Below are 20,416 nucleotides of genomic sequence, written 5' to 3'. Positions count from 1 at the left end.
TACAAAAAATAAAAATAAAAATGAGCAGGGTGTGGAGGTGTGCACCTATAGCCTCAAGTGTTTGGGAGGCTGAAGTGGGAGGATCACTTGAATCCAGGAAGTGAAGGCTGCAGTGAGCCGAGATCACACCATGGCACTCCAACCTGGGCAACAGAGCCACACTGTCTCAAATGAAGAAACTGAAAGAAAGTAAAAGAAAGACAGCCTGGAAGTTTTTTTTACAAAGTTAAACATATGCCCCCGCTCCCCCATATAATCCAGCACTCGGCACCTATTTATTCCCACTCCTAGGTGGGAATTTACTCAAGAACAATAAAAACATACGTCTGCTCAAACATCTGTACTCAAACGTTTACAGTGGTTTTATTCATGGTGACTAGAAACAGGTGGCTGCAGTGGCTCACGCTTATAATCTCAGCACTTTGGGAGGCCAACCTGGACAAATCACTTGAGCACAGGAGTTCAAGACCAGCCTGGGCAACATGACAAAATCTGTCTCTACAAAAAAAAATAAGAAAAGTTTTAAAACCTGCTAGTCGTGGTGGCATGTGCATGTAGTCCTAGCTACTCAGGAGGCTGAGAAAAAGATCACTTGAGTTTGAGGCTGAAGTGAGCTATGATTTCACCACTGCACTCCAGGCTAGATGACAGAGTGAGACCCTATTTCCAAAAAATAAAGGTAGAGAGAGGCTGGGTGCGGTGGTGGCTCATGCCTGTAATCCCAGCACTTTGGGAGGCCGAGGTGGGTGGATCACCTGAGGTCGGGAGTTCGAGACCAGCCTGACCAACATGGAGAAAGCTGTCTCTATTAAAAATACAAAATTAGCAGGGCACGGTGGCGCATTCCTGTAATCCCAGCTACTCAGGAGGCTGAGGCAGGAGACTCACTTGAACCAGGAGGCATAGGTTGTGGTGAGCTGAGATCTTGGGATTGCACTCCAGCCTGGGCAACAGAGTGAAACTTTGTCTCAAAAAAAAAAAAAAAAAAAAAGGCCAGGCTCAGTGACTCATGCCTGTAATCCCAGCACTTTGGGAGGCCAAGGTGGCAGATCACCTGAAGTGAGGAGTTCGAAACCAGACTGACCAACATGGGAAAACCCTATCTCTACTAAAAAATACAAAATTAGCCAGGCAAGGTGGCACATGCCTGAAATCCCAGCTACTCAGGAGACTGAGGCAGGAGAATCGCTTGAACATGAGAAGCAGAGGTTGTAGTGAGCCGAGATTGTACCATGGAACTCCAGCCTGGGGAACAAGAGCGAAACTGTCTCAAAAAAAAAAAAAAGAGCAAGAGAGAAAGAGAAATGTTAACGTAGATTTGGACATACCCAGAACTATAGAATCAGGTGCTGTGGGGGTGAGGTCCAGAAATCTGTGTCTATTTATTTATTTATTTATTTACTGAGACAGAGGTTTGCTCTTGTCATCCAGGCTGGAGTGCAGTGTTGCAGTCTCAGCTCACTGTAACCTCCACCTCCCGGGTTCAAGCAATTCTCTTGCCTCAGCCTCCCAAGTAGCTGGGATTACAGACGCCCACCACCATGCCTGGCTAATTATTTTTTTGGATTTATAGTGGAGATGGGTTTTCGTCATGTTGTCCAGGCTGGTCTCAAACTCCTGACCGCAGGTGATCTGCCCGCCTCAGGCTCCCAAAGTGCTGGGATTACAGGCATGAACCACTGCGCCTGGCCAGAAATCTGTATTTTAATAAGCTTTCCAAGTTTAAAAAGCTTTCCTCATAAATGGCCGGGCGCGGTGGCTCAAGCCTGTAATCCCAGCACTTTGGAGGCCGAGGCGGGTGGATCACGAGGTCAAGAGATCGAGACCATCCTGGTCAACATGGTGAAACCCCGTCTCTACTAAAAATACAAAAAATTAGCTGGGCATGGTGGCACATGCCTGTAATCCAAGCTACTCAGGAGGCTGAGGCAGGAGAATTGCCTGAACCCAGGAGGCGGAGGTTGCGGTAAGCCGAGATCGCGCCATTGCACTCCAGCCTGGGTAACAAGAGCGAAACTCCGTCTCAAAAAAAAAAAAAAAAAAAAAAAAAAAGCTTTCCCTATGATTCTGATGCACACTGATATTTAAGAATCAATGGTGTTGGAGAAAGCTCACAGGTGCTTGTGTCCTTATTCTGGTTCAGTCTAGCAGCTATATGACTAACCATGGCTGAATCCTTAAATGTCTGAAAACTCAGTTGTATAGGGTATAGATAACAAGGAGTTTAGAATGATGCCTGCGGGCCCTTCTGCTCTAAAATTATGTGAAAGAAAGTAAATAAATGTTGCAATTACTCAATTCATTCAGTCAACAAACACTTAGGTACCAGGCAGTGTGTTCTGTTCATGGAATCAATGTATGACACAAAATTGCAACTGAAATACTATAACTTTATCCTTTATAATTAAATGACTTGCAAATTTTCAGACCACAAACTTTCACCTGTCCTCAATTTACAAGATTTTCATACTGCATCTGTTGTGTAATGTGAACTAGAAAACTAAGAAAATGGCCGGGCGCGGTGGCTCAAGCCTGTAATCCCAGCACTTTGGGAGGCCGAGGCGGGTGGATCACAAGGTCAAGAGATCGAGACCATCCTGGTCAACATGGTGAAACCCCGTCTCTACTAAAAATACAAAAAATTAGCTGGGCATGGCGGCGCGTGCCTGTAATCCCAGCTACTCAGGAGGCTGAGGCAGGAGAATTGCCTGAACCCAGGAGGCGGAGGTTGCGGTGAGCTGAGATCGCGCCATTGCACTCCAGCCTGTGTGACAAGAGCGAAACTCCGTCTCAAAAAAAAAGAAAAGAAAAAAAAAAAGAAAAGAAAATGATCCAAAGGGATCCATGTTTCCAAAATTACTTTTTTTTTTTTTTTTTGCCAGAGTCTCAGCTTACTGCAACCTCCCCTTCCTGAGTTCAACTAATTCTCCTGCCTCAGCCTCCTGGGTAGCTGGGATTACAGGCACGCGCCATCACGCCTGGCTAATTTTTGGTATTTTTAGTAGCCATGGGGTTTCGGTATGTTGGCGAGGTTGGTCTGGAACTCCTGGCCTCAAGTGACCCACCTGCCTTGGGCTCCCAAAGTGCCTGACCTCAGTCAAGTTTCAGTACATCTGCAAGTACAGGAGATGGCGCCAGAAGGCAGCGGGCTGCTCAGTTTGGGTTTAAGGGTTTTAGCCAATGCGAGAGAGGAAAGAGCTTGGGCAGAGAGGTCAGAACTAAATCAAAGGTGCCAGAGTTGAGTGGAAACCAAGACCGAGTGGGGAGAGGGAGCGGCGTCACTTTAAAACAAGCAAAAAAACAAAACTTACAATGAGGGTCCTCTTGACACCTGCTCCAAATCAGGACAGCTAGAAAGCAACGACAGAAATATCCACAGTAAAGCCGAAGCTCAAGATACAGTCAAGCGCGTGGAGGATGGCGCTGGCCTCCTGGCTCCCTGGCTCCTAGAGAGGAGGACCTTTGTCATCTGGGACGCACAAGCACCTGGACGCGCTGCTCACCCAAGATCAGGGAAGTGTTGACTCCGGGCTAAGATATCTCTGTGACACAACGTGAAGTTGTAGTTGTATAGGCAAAATCCCAAAGCTCGCCAGCAGTGAAATACTTCCCAGAAGGAATCACACGCAAAACATTTTAAATTAATATTTAAAAAGTCATAGACGAGCCAGGAGGTGGCGCCTGGCAAGACGCGCTGCCTGCCTGGGGAATCGGAAATCTCAGCTCAGCACTGCACGGGAACTCTGTCCCAGCGGGGTCATTCTTTCCCACTAAATCTCTTCTTTCATACCTACGTGTCTCTGCTTCCCTTTTTTTGTTTCTTTGTGCTAAATACCCTGATTCCCGGGAAGTCTGATTTATACTTCACGCCTTTTCCTCTTCTTAGATGGGATGGATGGGGCTTTGGGGAACCTCAAAACAGAAAACTTTCCTGAAGGGGACAAATACTTCGGAGGGTGATAGGAGAAGAAAAAGGGAAATGACATCAGCAGAATGGCTTGGCTTTGCAGATCAATCGCGGGGGACAGAAAGGCACAGTGAGCTCCTGTCTCTGCAGGAGCTGATGATCCAGCACATGCATTATTCTGTTCATTTGGCTTTTCTCCTGCTCCCTTATTTAGCTTCTGCTGCCTTTGTTTGGCTATTTATTGCTACTCGGCAGGAGCAAGGAGGGCAGAGGGAGCTCAAATGGGTGCATCCTTCAGGCTGGTGCCTCTGGCAAAGGGCACGGAGGAGAAGGAGGTTTCAATGTCCGGCTTGAAAGTATCTGTGGGTTTCACATTCTCTAACAAGGGATTTAGGATGTACATTCCGATCGGGATTTCCAGTCCCGTGGGGAGCAAATATCAGCTCACATTCCTGAGACGCGCAGCCTCCATGCTCCAAGGCACAGCTCCTTGGTGGCAGGTTTCACTCAGTGCCACATGTTGTGCCTCAGCCCTTGGGCTGGAGGGAAGACCCTGGGCCCCTCTTCCATCTGGATCACATGGTCTCTCTGGTCCCTCCCCTCTCTTTCTCTGGAAACCGCCTTTTTCTGGTGGTGGTAGTGATTGTTCCTACAGTCTCTCCTTCTTTCCTCCTGCCCTGGCCTCTCTGCCAGAGGTCAGTGTCCTCTTCAGTGACAAAAGCCGCCCTAGATCTGGGCTCCCTGGAGAGGGAGGTGGCTGGGTCTGGCAGTTACAGCCGCTGTCTCTCCATGGTGCTGCTACACCCCTCCCCCGCTGGGCACACAAATGGGCTTTATCCAGCAAACAACACCCCCCCCCACCCCGGGCCACACAGGCACGTGGACCCAGGCCTCACCGTGGGAAGGGGGTGGTGACAGGCACAGAAGAGATTGCTCCAGATGAGTTCTCCTGGCCTCACTTCTCTTCCTTAGAACTCAGGACACAACTCTGCTTTTAGTTCTTGACTTCCTCCACCCCTCACCTGCACCCTGAATCCCCAATTCCTTCTTGTTACGTTATCTTCTAATTCTGGACTCTTCCCATTCCACAGCAGCTCAGATTCTGCAGGGAATTGGGAACAGGTACCCCCGCCATCTGCTCCATGCCACCCAGGGAGCTGCTCTGCAGAGGAGAAGCCAGGTGGGGGGATGAAAACACAGTGCCCTCTTGAGGGGGCTGAGTTGAACCCCAAAGCCCCTTCCTTGCCCCCGCCGGCTTCCAGGAAACACCCATGTAAGCAGCATCTGTGTGACTAGCAGAGGAAGGAATAGCTCACCCCAGCTGGACTCCTGAGCCAGGGCCAGCGCTCCGGTGAAACTTGCCACGATGCAGCTCCGAGTGGGGCCAACCTGCATGCCTAATTGGCTATTTAAGGAGCTACTCGCCTGCAGCCCAGGCAGCCCCCCCTCCCCACATACACCCGTCCAGAGCCACCTTAAAAGCAGGAGTCAGTTGTAAAGTCGCCGGCCAGCTAGTGGAGTGGAGACTGCAGAGGGAGATACAGAGAGAGGGCAGAGAAAGAGGCAGCAAGAGATTTGTCCTGGGGACCCGGAAACCCATGGTACCCTACTGAACCCCAAATTCCCTGGAAGCCCACAGAGACACAGAAACAGCAAGACAAGCAGCGATACACTCCACGCCAGGAATCCTCCTCTCTCTCTCTCTCTCTCTCTCTCTCTCTCTCTCTCTCCCTCTCTCTCCACCCCCCATCCCAGCCTGTCCTCGTCCTCTAGTCTTCAAATTCCCAGTCCCCTGCACCCCTTCCTGGGACACTATGCTGTTCTCCGCCCTCCTGCTAGAGGTGATTTGGATCCTGGCTGCAGACGGGGGTAGGTACAACTAAATGTTTGTGTGTTGATTTGTGCTGATGTTCACACGTCGCCAGGTGTGTAAACGGCGGGGGAGGAGAGGTGTGAAAGGAAGCCTAGAGGCTGGAATCATAGGCTCGGAGAGGAGGGGAAAAGCGAGCGGAGCGTAGAGGAGACCACTTCTCTTCTTTATCTTTTGCCTTTCCAGCCTTGCTGTTATGGGAGGTGGGGGAGAACGAGCGGGGGGCTGGGTGTGTACACAGGCAAGTGCTGGAATCTCTTTGCAGGCTACAGAGTTTCTCCAGAGCTCTTTCTCCCACTGACCTGGTCCCAGTCGGCACTCCTGGACTTTTTTATTTACAAACTCCTCCGATTAGGGAGTCAAAGAGGCCTGGCATGAAAAGATCGATAGCTGGGGGTAGGGGGAAGAATACTTCCTGCCCAACTCAGACCCTGATCTCCAATGCATCACCTTTTGGTCAAGTTTCCTTCTTCATTCTGTGGAGCGACTGAACTCCCTAGTTATCCCCCGAAAGCAGCAGGATAAGAGTGAACATTTGTTTGACGCTTTACCGTTTACCAAGGACTTTCAGGAGGTCCCAGGAGATGGGGAACGATTTTTGGGAGAACAGGCTGAAGCGCTCAGGAGTGTCCCCTGGAACCACAGACCTCACTTCTGTGTTTCCCATGCCTAGCACAGTATCAGGCACATAGTAGATGCCTGACTGAGGTCTGCGGAAAGAGCAGGGTTGGGGGTGGGGGTGTCCAGAGAGTAGACGGTAAATGCAGAGATGACAGGGGCAGGCGGGCAGCCAAATGGAGAGTCACAAATCTCATCTGAGGAGAAAGAAAAACACAGGGAAAGGGGAGGAAGAGACAGAGTAAGTGTGCTGAGGCTCTGACCAGAAGAGACGGGCACCTTCACAGACCAGGGAGTTCGAGGTGTTGGGGGCGGGGGGTCCCACAGAGATGGTAACTGAGAGGTAACTGAGAGGCTGCCTCCAGCTCTCCTTTGGGCCAGCAGAATAGGTCAAGGGTAAGAGCAGGGCATCTCACAAGTTTGAGGAAGTAAAGGGATTAAGAGAGAGAGAGACGGGAAGGAATTCAGGATTTTTCTCCAGCGTTTCTGGGAGTATGGCTATTGCAGCATAAACATGCAGGAAGGCCTTCCTTTTCTTCTTGAGGCAGTTTGGTCCTGGGGAGGCGCTGGACCTGCAGACCCCCCGGCCTGAGTCAGACAGGACTGCACGAGAGCCTGGCATGTGACCCAGCTGGCAGCTCTCTTCTCTACACACAATGCTTCACTTTCATCCTGTCCCTGCCAGCCTGGCTGCCTGTGTCCACCCACTACCCTCAATCTAGAGTAGACCCTGCCCTGACTCCCACCCTCTCCTAAGCATCTCGGAATGTAGGGAGCAGAGCCTCCTGGTGATGAGGAGCTACTGGGACCCGAAAGGAAGGATTTACTTATGACTGTACAGCTCAGGGCCTTTATTCATGCAATTTTTCAAAGCAAAGGAATAATCCCCCCTTCCCCCCCATAGCACCCCCCCACACACACACACACTCTGAACTCCTTTCTCCTTCCCTCTTTCTAGTCTCTATCCTTCAAACCCTCTGCCCACACCCTCACCCCGCCCACCCCAATCTTCTAAGTGTTGGATTGACTTGGCACAGGTTAGAGAAAAGTAAGGGGTTGGGCCAATCGCACATTTGGATCCAGGTTAATTTTAGTCCCTGGGCTTTACCTCTTTTCATTCCTCCTCCCCCTTTACTCGGCAGGCACCAGCAGAGCCTGGGCTGGTGAATTTAAATAGACCCCCACCCCCCGTCCTCCCCACCCCCACCCCCCCACCCCCCGCCAACCTTTCCACAGAGGTGTCCAGTTTCAGGGCTTCCTTTGGAAAGTGCTGGAGCAGAAGGAGGAGGGGCAGCAGAGAGGGAGGTGGAGCAGTACAGAATGCTAGAGGGAGGGGTGTGGAGGCCAGGGCTCTGCCCCAGGCTGTGCTGGCTGTAACCCAAATCCTTCTGCCTTGCAGGTCAACACTGGACATATGAGGGTGAGAGCAGATCTCGAGGCCTCCCGCCACTCCTTTCACACTGGAGCCTCCTCACCTGGCAGGAAGACAGGCTGTGCGGGTGGGGAGGGGTCTCCCTGTAGCTTCTCATCCTGGCTCCTCCCTTCTGGATCTCCCACTGCGTTGAGTTGCACGTATTTGGCTCCCAGATCCTGCTCTAATCATCAAATCCTACACCTCCTGATTTGGCAGAAAAGCTAGTTAAGTCCTCAGTAAATCGTGTAGGAGTGAGGGAGCTGGGTGGGCGGGGGGGGGGGGGGGAAGCTTAGCTGCCAGGTCTCCTTCTGGCTCTCTCTATCCTAATCCATCATACCCCTAACCTGCATCTGAAGTTGGGACAGAGCCGGAGGTCAGGGGTGACCAAGAGGATGGTGGGACAGTTTGTGACACTGGGGGGGGGGGTGGAGTTCCATTCCTATGAACTACTGATTAATGACATAACTGAACTCCAGAGTCCATGACAGAAGGTCAGTGTGACAGCCAGCAGTGAATGATGAAAAGTCAGGATATCTGAATCCCAAGGCTACATGATAGGAAGTCTCCAGCAGGATTTTTTTTTTTTTTTTTTTTTTTTTTTCTGAGACGGTCTCATGCCGTCACCCAGGCTGGAGTGCAGTGGTATGATCTCGGCTCATTGCAAACTCCATCTCCCAGGCTTAAGTGATTCTCCTGCCTCAGCCTCTCGAGTAGCTGGGATTACAGGTGCGCACACCACATCTGGCGAATTTTTGTATTCTTAGTAGAGACGGGGTTTGACCATGTTGGTCAGGCTGGTCTCGAACGCCTGACCTCAAGAGATCCACCTGCTTCAGCCTTCCCAAGTGCTGCTATTACAGGTGTGCGCCACTGTGCCTGGCCTCTCTAGGATCATTTTATTTCTCCCATTTTTCTACTCCTACTCTCTAATCCCATCTCTTAGGGTATTCAGGTTTTCTATGCATCTCCTCTCTCCTCGTTCAGCTCTCTTGTCCTGTAAATATAGGTAAGTAAAAGAGCTACCATTCCCCATTCATCAGGATAATTGGAGAATCATCACTGTCTCTGGGTAGAGAAGGGGAACCGGAGTTGGATACTCGATAGGATTCCTACCTCACCCATCCCAGTACAACTGGGGTCTTAACCTGGGTGGAGGGAAGTCCATTTCTACCTCCACCCAGATGTATGGCTTGGTTAGGGGACAGGGTCAAAGGGATGGGGGCGGTGTTGAAGGGTGCCTAGAGCTGGAGGACAGGACCAATGTCTTTGGTAACCCCCCAGGCCCACATGGTCAGGACCATTGGCCAGCCTCTTACCCTGAGTGTGGAAACAATGCCCAATCACCCATCGATATCCAGACCGACAGGGTGACATTCGACCCTGAGTTGCCTGCCCTGCAGCCCCACGGATATGACCAGCCTGGCACCGAGCCTTTGGACCTGCACAACAATGGCCACACAGGTAAAAGCACGGGCTCCAAGAGGTTGTAGGCTCCAGCTCAGCTCTTAGGAGTCAGATCCTTTTGTAGTGCATGAGTGTGACGATGGGGTGTTCATGAGCATGCGTAAAATGCGCCACCCTCCATCCTTGTTACGATGTCAGCACATTACCCATCTGCTACGAATAAATAACCTCAGGAGTCAGGGGAAAGCAGCATTCTCCTAACCTGCAAATTCTCAAAAAGCTTGGAAATAGGAGAATGGGGATCGGGCTCCTGTCGCCGAGGCAGAAATCAAAATGTTTCTAGTCAAGCTCGATAGGTAGGTTAGTCTCATTGCGCTGATTTGATCTTCACTGAGAAAAAGGAAGATATGCTAGAAGGGCTCTGGCCCATGGGAGGAACCGGGTGCTGCTTGAGGAGGAAACTGGAAGAGAGCCAAGTCTCAAGAGGTGGTGGCAACCCAGGAGTGGGAACGTATCTGCCTTCCTCCGCCGATCCTAGCTTGCTCTTTTCTTCACAGTGCAACTCTCCCTGCCTTCTACCCTGTATCTGGGTGGACTTCCTCGAAAATATGTAGCTGCCCAACTCCACCTGCACTGGGGTCAGAAAGGATCCCCGGGGGGGTCGGAACACCAGATCAATGGTGAAGCCACAGTTGCGGAGGTACCAGGGAACGAAGGGCTGGGGATTTGGGCAAAGTAACAGGGATGGTTGGTCCTGAGAAAAGGGTCTGGGCCTTGGGAAAAGTCCTGCTGGAGGGATAAGGCCAACCTTTGTGAGACAGACTTAGTGCCTGCCGGGGACAGCAGGGGGATGCTGGTGGCTAGGATCAAGGCCTTGAAGTGGGTGGGGACATTCCGTAACTCAATTCCCTCTTCCTTCCTTCAGCTCCACATTGTACATTATGACTCTGATTCCTATGATAGCTTGAGCGAGGCTGCTCAGAGGCCTCAGGGCCTGGCTGTCTTGGGCATCCTGATCGAGGTCAGTAGCTCCCAGTCCCTTCCAGGTTTCTCTCCACCTCCTCTGCAACTGTCACACCGATTTGTTTCCCTCCTGTGGCAGGCAGCGGCTCATCCTGACCATTTATTCTGTACATACGTTTCTTATTCCAAACATGGACTCCTTCCCCATTCTCTCTCTTTCCTCCCCTTCCAGGTGGGTGAGACTAAGAATATAGCTTATGAACACATTCTGAGTCACTTGCATGAAATCAGGCATAAAGGTGAGCCTTAAAAATCTATAGCAGGAAGTGAGATTGCTTTCAACAAACTTTCAAAAACTATTAGTCTTGGGATGAGGCGATTACTTAGAGCCAAGGAATTCTGCTTCTGGGAGCCCTATCTAGGTAAGCTAGGGCACACTGAAAGGAAGACGAGTCCCAGTCTGTTCTCCCCAGATCAGAAGACCTCGGTGCCTCCCTTCAACCTGAGAGAGCTGCTCCCCCCCCAGCTGGGGCAGTATTTCCGCTACAATGGCTCGCTCACAACTCCCCCTTGCTACCAGAGTGTGCTCTGGACAGTCTTCTTTAGAAGGTCCCAGATTTCAACGGAACAGGTAAGCGGTGGAGAAATGAGGTGAGGGGAGAGAGACACGACTGTATCTTCAGACCCCTTCCCACTCCCCAGTGACACCTCTCCCGCGCCTCTGCTCCTCAGCTGGAAAAGCTTCAGGGGACATTGTTCTCCACAGAAGAGGAGCCCTCTGAGCTTCTGGTACAGAACTACCGAGCCCCTCAGCCTCTCAATCAGCGAATGGTCTTTGCTTCTTTTATCCAAGGTGATTCTGCATAACTCAGAAGAGGTGGGAAACTGAGGGACTGAATGGCAGGAACCAGGGAGCCTATGGGAAGAAAAGGCTAAAAGGGGAAAGGGTTTCCAGGGACTGGGAACCAACCCCCACCCCAGGGGGCCCGGGTCATTCTCCCAGGCATAGAAGCAGAGTGCTGCCCCCAGCTGGGATGGGGATCTCAAGTCCCACTGACCCCTTTTCTTCTCTTACAGAGGGACCCTTGTATACCACAGGTAAGACAGCCTTGTAAGGTATTGGGGGGAGGGGAGGCATCCTCAGCAAGTAGGGGAAAGGCTGAGAATCTGTTAGTCCTAGGCTGACACCTTGTACCTTTATCTCCCCCAGGTGAAATGCTGAGTCTAGGTGTAGGAATCTTGGTTGGCTGTCTCTGCCTTCTGCTGGCTGCCTATTTCATTGCTAGAAAGATTCGGTGAGGTCCTATTTTCCATTCTTCCAGTCCTTTCTTTTTTTTTTTTTTTTTTTTTTTTTTCTTTTTGAGACGGAGTTTCGCTCTTGTTACCCAGGCTGGAGTGCAATGGCGCGATCTCGGCTCACCGCAACCTCCGCCTCTCGGGTTCAGGCAATCCTCCTGCCTCAGCCTCCTGAGTAGCTGGGATTACAGGCACGCGCCACCATGCCCAGCTAATTTTTTGTATTTTTAGTAGAGATGGGGTTTCACCATGTTGACCAGGATGGTCTCGATCTCTCGACCTCGTGATCCACCCACCTCCGCCTCCCAAAGTGCTGGGATTACAGTGGCTTGAGCCACCGCGCCCGGCCCTTTTTTTTTTTGAGAGGGAGTCTTGCTCTGTTACCCAGTCTGGAATGCAGTGGTGTGCAATCTCAGCTCACTACAACCTCTACCTCCGGGTTCAAGTGATTCTCCTGCCTCAGCCTCCCAAGTAGCTGGGACTACAGGCACACACCACCACACCCAGCTAATTTTTGTATGTTTAGTAGAGACAAAGTTTCACCATATTGGCCAGGGGTCTCAAACTCCTGACCTCAGGTGATCCACCTGCCTCAGCCTCCCAAAGTACTGGGATTACAGGTGTGAGCCACCACACCTGGCCTTTTTTTTTTTTTTTTTTTTTTTTTAAGGAGACAGGTTCTCACTGTTGTCCAAGCTGGGGTACAGTGGCTTTATCACAGCTCACTGCAACCCCCACCTCCCGGGCTCAAGTGGTCCTCCTCCCTCAGCCTCCTGAATAGCTGGGACTACAGGCGTGTGCCACCGTGCATGGCTACTTTTTATATTTTTAGTAGAGATGGGTTTTCACTATGTTGCCCAGGCTGGTCTCCAACTCCTGACCTCATGTGATCCACCTGCCTCAGCCTCCCAAAGTGCTGGGACTACAGGCGAGAACCCCACCTTGCCCAGCCTTTTCTTTTCTATGAAAAAGCATTCTCCGATTCCACCTCTCATCTGCTTCACTTAGATAGTAGTCATTCTCATGAGCCACTCCCCTTTCCAGGAAGAAGAGGCTGGAAAATCGAAAGAGTGTGGTCTTCACCTCAGCGCGAGCCACCTCTGAGGCATAAATTCCTTCTCAGATACCGTGGATGTGGATGACTTCCCCTCGTGACTGTCGGGAAGCCTCTAAAATGGGGTCTAGGGTCTGCACAGAAATCCTGTAGGAGTAGCAGGCAGACGTCCTCCTTCCCCTGGACATCCCCTACAGAGAGGAATGGACAAATGAGGAGATCTGTGCTGTTCATGCAGAGGACAAACTCTGTTCAGTTGCAGGGGAAGTTTGGGATGTACCCCAAAGTCTTCTCCCCCCTCACCTTTATGGCCCTTTCCCTAGATACACCGCAGAATCTCTCCTTAGGATAAAAAGTTGCTGTTGAAGTTGTATATTTTTGATCCATGTATTTGGAAATTAAAGTTTCTGACTTTCATTCTGGTCTGTTCTTTGAGGCTCTTGAGGGTGCACAAATTCCTCAGTTCCTCAGGTGGTAAAGACAGGCAGAGGGGCCGGGCGCGGTGGCTCAAGCCTGTCATCCCAGCACTTTGGGAGGCCGAGGTGGGTGGATCACGAGGTCGAGAGATCGAGACCATCCTGGTCAACATGGTGAAACCCCGTCTCTACTAAAAATACAAAAAAAAAAAAAATAGCTGGGCATGGTGGTGCATGCCTGTAATTCCAGCTACTCAGGAGGCTGAGGCAGGAGAATTGCCTGAGCCCAGGAGGTGGAGGTTGCGGTGAGCCGAGATCGCGCCATTGCACTCCAGCCTGGGTAACAAGAGCGAAACTCCATCTCAAAAAAAAAAAAAAAAAAAAAAAAAAAAAAAAGATAGGCAAAGGATGGGGAAAAGCAGCATGGCTGATTAACTCATTTTATGCCACCCCTAGAAAGAAAGATTCGCTTCCGGGAAAACACTTAACCCGAAGTTTCAGACATGTTAAACCTCTAGCCCAGATTTCTGCCCTTGCACCAAGGCTACGCTTGGAGATCAGTGGTTGCCAGTTTAGGAAAAGTGGCTGGACAAGAGACACGAGAGGGCAGAAGTCTCAAGTAACAAGCTGTCCCCGTCCCTTAAAAGCCAAGTTCCCCCACAATTACAAAGTCTTTTTTTATTAGTCAAAATCACAATCACCTTGATTAAAAGGATGGGACACCCCACCCTCAGCAGAAAATGATACAGTTTATAGAAAACCTCCCCGCCCCTCCCACACCCCAGTTAAAAACTACAAAAAAATCTGCCCTCCTTCCCTACGATGTCACGGTAGTCTGACTCCTCCGGCGGCACTGCAGCTCTGGAGGGCCGGCTCACCCCAGCACCCTCCACTTCACCTTGGGGAGAGGAGGGATGCTGGTGTTTAAGGGTTAAAACCGTTAGTTCCAGTATTGCCAGTTCCCAAACATGCACTTCTTTCCTTTCCCCCAAGGTCTGGGACCAGGGAGAAAGGGACAGAAATGAGCCCAGCTGTGAGGCGCAATTCCAGAGAAAATACAGCCCAAGGAGGTTAGAAGAGTTCCAACCTCCCTCCTCCCTCCCCCCACCTCAAAAAAGCAAAAAAAGGCAGATCAGGGTCTTTATCACACCAAAAATCGTGCCCCTCAGGCCTGAGAAAAAGATGTCCAGTCTGGGGAGAGGGTACTGAGAAACTCAGAGCTCGTCTACCCTCGAGCCTCCGTTAATTTCATCTCCAGGGCAATGGCTAACCTAGATCCCTTTTCTCGGCAACCTGCACTGTCCAGAACTGGAGATGGAGAAATACAGGGCGAGGACATCAGGAGGGCACCCCAGGCCCAGGGGGTCCCCCCTACGTTCCCTCAGTCCTCGGGTGGGATGCGCAGGGCAGAATACACCATCACCCGACTGTCCTCCTGCCGTCGGCCTGCAGAGGGGAAGGGAGGTGAGTCTTGGGCAGGGTGAGAGCAGAGCACTGACACAGGGGGAGTCCTGGACAACAAGGGGGTCCCCAGATGGTGGGGATTAGTGCAGATTCAAACCCACCAGTCACTGACTGGCCGAACCCAGGCTGCTCCTGGTAAAGCCTAGAGACTAACGGTCACAAAAGGACAAAGCAAAACCCCGGAGGTGGTGGGGTGGACCGACGACAAGGACACGGAGATGTGGGCAATGGACCCGGGCTGGGGCTGGGCTCGGTCATGGGCAGTGGACAGGCAGGTGGGATCTGTCAGGCGATCAGTCCAGGTAGTCAGTCCTTACACAAGAGGCTGCGCTGAATACTTCGGAGGGACCCGCCAGCTGTGATGAAGGCCCAGAGCCCCATGGAAACAGTGACTGCATAGATGGGCAGCAGGCTGGCCTCATACCATGGGTTCAGGAATGTCTAGGAAAGAGGGTAAGAGTAGAAAACAGATTAGATTCTCCCCCAGCCCGATCCCCACATTCTTTCTGCACCTTTGACTCCCAGCTCTCTCTCTCTCTCTCAAATTCCCGTCTTTCCCTTCAGAGCACCAACATCTTGCGGTTAAGGGGACTTTGAATTTTTCAGCTCCTTCAAAGGTTTCTGCCACTCCCGCTCACCTCAGGCCCTCGGCATGACAGTCTGAGTAATCCATTCAAGCTCCTCCCCAGAGCAGGTGATAGAACTGATGCTGAGGGGAGAGACCTCGAAACTCACCTTTTTCCGCCTCCTCCCAAGGTAAGTTCAAAATGTTAAGAAGTGACGATACCCTTTCCCCCCACACACCCCACTCACCATTAAATGCTTTTCTCCCTAACTCCCTGTCTCCAACTCACCAGTCCCGATGTCAGCAGGTGACTCCCAACCACCAGGCCCAAAGCCCAGTACCGTCTCCTCTCACAGGCATCAAAGAACACAACTCCCCAAAAGGTATGGAGCAGGATAATGGCTGCTGTCAGAAAGGCTGCAGGGAGGGAGACGGGGAGGCGATACATCCCTGATCTTCTCCTAGCCTCCTGAGATGTCGAGCCAAAGAAGTCTCCCAGGGAAGGCCAACAAATCAGATCAGGGACAAGGATGGATGGGGTGTGAAGGCTACACGGGAGGTGGATCTTACCTGAAGTCAGGAAGTAATAGGGTGAGTCTCCATGGATCCCAACCACACCTGGCCCAAGTGCATCAGCCAAAATATTGATAACAGAGAAGACACCACTGATGATACCGAAGGAGAGACCAGAAACTGGGGGAAGGGAGGGTCTCATCAATGCCGAGATCACCCTGTTGCCGGTTCACCACTGACCCCTCCCCATGCCCGGTGACGATTCTTTCACACCTAGTCTCCCTCCAGACCACCTTTCTTTGGAAGTGACGGATGAAGGAAAAGCAGCAGCCACTGAGAACATGTGGATATTTAGAGACTTCCCCAGAGGGGGGGTCTGTCCAACTCCCTCCTGCAGTCCCTCTCCCTTGGCTCACCATAGGCCATCTGGCGGATGGAGATGGGTGATCGTCCGTCCTCACTCAGCGATGCTAACCCCTCATCTGCCTTCCTGGGGTGGGGTGGGGTAGGGGAAACATGAGGGAAGGCCGGGGTGCTCCTTTCCCTCTGATGTATTCCCTCAGCGCCTCCTCTTCCAAACCCCCACCCAGGGGCGGCCCCACTTCCCACAGCGCAGTCGTCTGCCCCTCTCCCCTCCAGCCCACTCCATCTTCTTACTTAAGCAGCTTGTAGTAGGCAAAGCGGAACACCTCCTGTAGAAGGACAGAGACAGCAGCACCAAAAATCAGGAGGCCGTACTGGAGCCGGGCATCTGACCGGTCGGTCACATGGACCAAGATGAACCAGACCACAGAGGCCAGGAGCAGGGAGACCAGCCAGAAAAATGCCCTGAGAAAAGACAAGGGCAGTGAGACAGTGGTAGGGGCGGCCAGGGAAATCAACGAGGGAAAGCAGCCGAAGGTGCATGAAAGGTGGAAGTCAGCCTTCCGGACGGTTAGGGAGACAGGGACCAGGTAGGGTGATTGTCGCCACCGAGGGACTCATCTGTAGAAACGTGAACGGAGGGGAAAGGGGGAGAAATCTGATTAAAAAGTCTTGAGAGCGGTAAGAGCCAGAGTGTGCGAGCACGGAAGGGCGAGGTATCCATTCCTGGATCCTCCCCTGGGGCGCCTGACTCGGCCAGCGCAGGTCAGCACAGCCCCCTCACCAGTCTCGGCCTTGGGCCTTCTCTGACGTCGCAGGGAGGAATATAGGGGGAATCCGTGAGATCCTCGGAAGGTGGAGACCAACTGCGGGAAAGGGCAACTCTCCCGGATCCACCCCCACCCCGCCCAAACTTCACCGCGGACTTATCGCCCCCAATTTCGGCCCCCGGGCTCGCCCCGGTTCCTCCAGCCCCTTCCGCACCTCTCTCCTCGACGCTCTCCCGCGTCTCCCGGACCCCCTACTCACCCTGCGACCAGGATGATAACGCGAAGCGGGTCCCCAGCCACAGTGATCAAGAAAAGCGCGAAGGCCGGGCCGAACGCGACGAAAGTGCAGCCGAAAAACACCGCAGCCCCCATGGCTGGGCGGGTGGGACGGTGGGGGCCTGACCCGGACGGGCGAATGGGAGGGGCGCGCCAGCGGGGGAGTCCGCGTGGGGTGGCAACGCGACCCCACGAGGGGCGCGGTGCAATGTCACCCCCGGACCCCGGGGAAGGGGCGGGGGGGGGGCACCAAAACCCCAGATGAAGGTCCGCGCGACTTCCTCTACGGAAGCCGAAGTGGGAACAAATCCCCGCCGCAGCCCCACGGCCACCTCCCATCTAATCTCCACCCCCGGAAGGCCAATGGAGAATCAGCGCGGGCGGAGCCGTGGGGGCGGGGCTGCTCGAGCTGCTGGGAGTTGTAGTCGCCTTCTGAGGCCTTGACTTCGTCCTGGGAGTGGCTGGAGCTGGTTAAACTGGGTGGGCCGGGGATGGACCTGTCGAGACACCGATTCCAGCGTTCGGTTGCGCCTCCGTCGCGGTTTCCTTTCGTCACGTCGTGGGGAAATGTAGCAATCCTAGTTCTTCTTTTGTTTTGTTTTATTGCATTTTGGGTTTGGGGGTACATATAAGGAACATGCAAGATTGTTGCATAGGTACACACATGGCAGCGTGATTTGCTGACTTCACCTATATCTGGCATTTCTCCCCATGCTATCTCTCCCCAACTCCCCACCCCCCCGCTGTCCCTCCCCTATTTCCCCCCAACAGACCCCAGTGTGTGATGCTCCCCTCCCTGTGTCCATGTGTTCTCAATGTTCAACACCGGCCTATGAGTGACAACATGCGGTGTTTGATTTTCTGTTCTTGTGTCAGTTTGCTGAGAATGATGGTTTCCAGGTTCATCCATGTCCCTACAAAAGACACGAACTCATCATTTTTGATGGCTGCATAAGAGTCCATGGTGTTCAAGTGCCACATTTTCCCTGTCCAGTCTATCATCAATGGGCATTTGGGTTGGTTCCAGGTCTTTGCTATTGTAAACAGTGCTGCAATGAACATTCATGTGCATGTGTCCTTATAGTAGAACGATTTATAATCCTTTGGATATATACTCAGTAATGGGATTGCTGGGTCAAATGGAATTTCTATTTCTAGGCCCTTGAGGAATCGCCACACTGTTTTCCGCAATAGTTGAACTAATTTACACTCCCATTCTTTTTTTTTTTTTTTTTTTTAAAGACGGGGTTTCACCATATTGGTCAGGCTGGTCTCGAACTTCTGACCTCAGGTGATCCACCGGCCTCAGCCTCCCAAAGTGCTGGGATTACAGGTGTGAGCCACCACGCCCGGCAATCCTAGCTCTTCTTGAAGGGCTGCAGAGGGGGTAGGTTCTGTTTGAATCTAAGGGACAAGTACAGAGAGCACAGGATGGGGCGCAGGGAGATAGGGACGGGTATTGTTCTTGCTTGAATGAGAGGAAATGGGCTACAGCTGCTGCCTAAGGGATGATTATATTAAAAAATAGGAGCTCTTTGGACCGGCTAGTATAATAAACATGGAATACAGTGTATCAATAATGAAGCCTTCATCTGTAAAGGCAAGAGAATCAGAGAGAAGCAAAAGGAGCCTGGAGAGAAGTGTTAGGAAGGCATTTTGAAAGAGTTCGGGAGTTTAAAAGCAATTAGAGCGATGGGGTTGAAGGAAAACGACACCCCCACCCGCTCCAAGTTCCTTTTATGTCATACTTCCTCTATTTATTTTCTGAAAAATGAACCTCAGTGATGCGTTTTCCTCAGGCTGGGGAGAGGGGTTGTATATTAGAGTGAATTAAAGTAGGCCGGGTGCAGTGGCTCACCCCTGTAATCTCAGCATTTTGGGAGGCCAAGGCGGGCAATCACTTAAGGTTAGGAGTTTCAGACCCGCCTGGCCAACATGGTGAAACCCCATCTCTACTAAAAATACAGAAATTAGCCAGGTGTGATGGCACCCACCTGTAATTCCAGCTACTCAGGAGACGGAGGGGGGAGAATAGCTTTAACTCGGGAGGCAGAGGTGGCAGTGAGCTGAGATTTCGCCACTGCACTAGAGCCTGAGCAACAGACTGAGGCTCTGTCTCAAAAAATAAAAAGAAAATTAAAGTAGGAGAGGAGGGTATTGTAATCTCATTTGGATGGGGAGGAGTTAGTCCTTAGGGTATGAGGCAAAGGAATCTGAGGATGGAAAAGATGAAATCTGTAATCTTATTTTTGAAAGTGTAATCAAAGTACCAACACACACACACACACACACACACACACACACAGAGAGAGAGAGAGAGAGAGAGAGAGAGAGAGAGAGAGAGCGAGAGAAATTGTTTCAAGAGAACCAAACTTCCTTTCCTTCCTGGAAGTGATTTATAATTTAATCCATATGTGCACACTCACGTACATGTTTTACATGTCTTCCAGGAAATTCTGGAAAGGAGCTGAGGAATAAATTGTATAGATTTACATAGAGGCCAGTCACAGTGGCTCATACCTGTAATCCCAGCACTTTGGGAGGCCAAAGCAGGTGGATCACTTGAGGTCAGGAGTTCAGGACTAGCCTGGCCAACATGGTGAAATCCCGTCTCTACTAAAAATACAAAAAATTAGCCAGGTGTGGTGGCGTGCACCTGTAGTCCCAGCTACTCAGGAGGCTGAGGCATGAGAATAGCTTGAACCTGAGAGGTGGAGGTTACAGTGAGCTAAGATCACACCACTGCACTCCAGCCTGGGTAACAGAGCAAGACTCTGTCTCCAAAAAAAAAAAAAAAAAAAAAAAAGGAAAGCAAGAAAAGATTTACGTGGAAAGTCACCAAGCAAGTTAATCACTAATAAGATTGAGAGGGTAGAGTTATCATGGACTGTGTTCAAGACTCCAATATGTCCTGCTTCAGAGTCAGGTGGACAGGAATGAGACAATTCTCATGGTAGTTTTTTTTTTTTGAGATGAAGTCTCACTGTCACCCAGGGTGGAGTGCAGCGGGGTACAATCTCAGCTCACTACAACCTCCACCTCCCAGGTTCAAGTGATTCTCCTGCCCCCGCCTCTCTAGTAGCTGGGATTACAGGTGCCTGCCCACCACACCCGGGTATTTTTTATATTTTTCGTAGAGATGAGGTTTCACCATGTTGGCCAGGCTGGTCTCAAACTCCTGACCTCAGGTGATCCGCCTGCCTTGGCCTCCCAAAGTGCTGGGATTACAGGCGTGAGCCACTGCACCCGGCCTCATCTCTTCATTGAGCTGTCACCACAGCATCGTCTGACCATTGAGAGCAGCCTCTAAACCTATCTTGTTCCTGGGCGGGTCCACAGACACTTGCATAGTGCCTGACTCATAATAAATGTTGAGCAGATGCTTATTAACTTGCCTTCAAACCCAAACAAAACTGTCTTCTTATTCCCTTGCCTGTAAACTCTGTATTGCCTGTCAAACGAGGCCTAGCACACTGTGCCTAGCACATATGTTGCTGTTTCTGAACTGAATGAAAATGGGAAG

General features: G+C 51.5%; 2 protein-coding genes and 1 non-coding gene across 6 annotated transcripts; 2 read left to right on the top strand and 1 right to left on the bottom strand.

Moving 5' to 3' along the window:
- The first annotated feature begins 5,262 nt into the window (after positions 1 to 5,262).
- CA14 (carbonic anhydrase 14) lies at positions 5,263 to 12,943 on the top strand. Of its 4 annotated transcripts, XM_039460229.2 has the most exons (13): positions 5,266 to 5,508; positions 5,663 to 5,776; positions 7,795 to 7,815; positions 8,753 to 8,815; positions 9,091 to 9,270; positions 9,771 to 9,913; positions 10,139 to 10,234; positions 10,409 to 10,475; positions 10,650 to 10,807; positions 10,909 to 11,029; positions 11,254 to 11,274; positions 11,387 to 11,471; positions 12,517 to 12,943. In XM_039460229.2, exons 2-13 carry the CDS (start codon positions 5,722 to 5,724, stop codon positions 12,581 to 12,583), a joined length of 1,077 nt encoding a protein of 358 aa, XP_039316163.2. In that variant the 5' UTR covers positions 5,266 to 5,508; positions 5,663 to 5,721; the 3' UTR covers positions 12,584 to 12,943. The 4 variants fall into 4 exon arrangements, with proteins under 4 accessions (XP_039316165.2, XP_039316163.2, XP_039316162.2 ...); XM_039460228.2 differs by having other exon boundaries at positions 5,266 to 5,776; XM_039460231.2 differs by lacking the exon at positions 11,387 to 11,471 and having other exon boundaries at positions 5,263 to 5,776.
- On the top strand, positions 9,326 to 9,429 carry LOC120360263 (small nucleolar RNA U13). The gene has a single exon (XR_005576835.1). It is a non-coding gene; the product is annotated as a small nucleolar RNA U13 (small nucleolar RNA).
- Positions 12,944 to 13,605: 662 nt separating the features above from the next.
- Positions 13,606 to 17,205, bottom strand: APH1A (aph-1 homolog A, gamma-secretase subunit). Its single transcript, XM_003941974.4, has 7 exons — positions 16,877 to 17,205; positions 16,142 to 16,312; positions 15,901 to 15,974; positions 15,542 to 15,664; positions 15,261 to 15,388; positions 14,724 to 14,847; positions 13,606 to 14,388 (listed from the first exon to the last, which is right to left on the bottom strand). The coding sequence occupies exons 1-7, from the start codon at positions 16,987 to 16,989 to the stop codon at positions 14,324 to 14,326; spliced, it is 798 nt and encodes a 265-aa protein (XP_003942023.2). The 5' UTR covers positions 16,990 to 17,205; the 3' UTR covers positions 13,606 to 14,323.
- Positions 17,206 to 20,416: the final 3,211 nt, after the last annotated feature.

Source organism: Saimiri boliviensis, chromosome 19, assembly GCF_048565385.1.
Source record: "Saimiri boliviensis isolate mSaiBol1 chromosome 19, mSaiBol1.pri, whole genome shotgun sequence".
In the NCBI taxonomy this organism is placed as follows: Eukaryota; Metazoa; Chordata; class Mammalia; order Primates; family Cebidae; genus Saimiri; species Saimiri boliviensis.
The sequence above is the reverse complement of the archived record's forward strand: the minus strand, read 5'-3'. Positions and strand labels throughout refer to the sequence as shown.

What these genes read in the sequence shown, in the direction of transcription:
- APH1A (XM_003941974.4), bottom strand. Translation starts at nt 16,989, where the DNA reads ATGGGGGCTGCGGTGTTTTTCGGCTGCACTTTCGTCGCGTTCGGCCCG. An exon ending in GCCTACTACAAGCTGCTTAA is followed by an intron (nt 15,975 to 16,141) that starts GTAAGAAGATGG and finishes ACCCCACCCCAG; the next exon opens with GAAGGCAGATGAGGGGTTAG. An exon ending in TATTCAGCGCAGCCTCTTGT is followed by an intron (nt 14,389 to 14,723) that starts GTAAGGACTGAC and finishes TCCCCTCTGCAG; the next exon opens with GCCGACGGCAGGAGGACAGT.
- CA14 (XM_039460229.2), top strand. Translation starts at nt 5,722, where the DNA reads ATGCTGTTCTCCGCCCTCCTGCTAGAGGTGATTTGGATCCTGGCTGCA. An exon ending in CCCAGATTTCAACGGAACAG is followed by an intron (nt 10,808 to 10,908) that starts GTAAGCGGTGGA and finishes TCTGCTCCTCAG; the next exon opens with CTGGAAAAGCTTCAGGGGAC. An exon ending in TTCATTGCTAGAAAGATTCG is followed by an intron (nt 11,472 to 12,516) that starts GTGAGGTCCTAT and finishes TCCCCTTTCCAG; the next exon opens with GAAGAAGAGGCTGGAAAATC.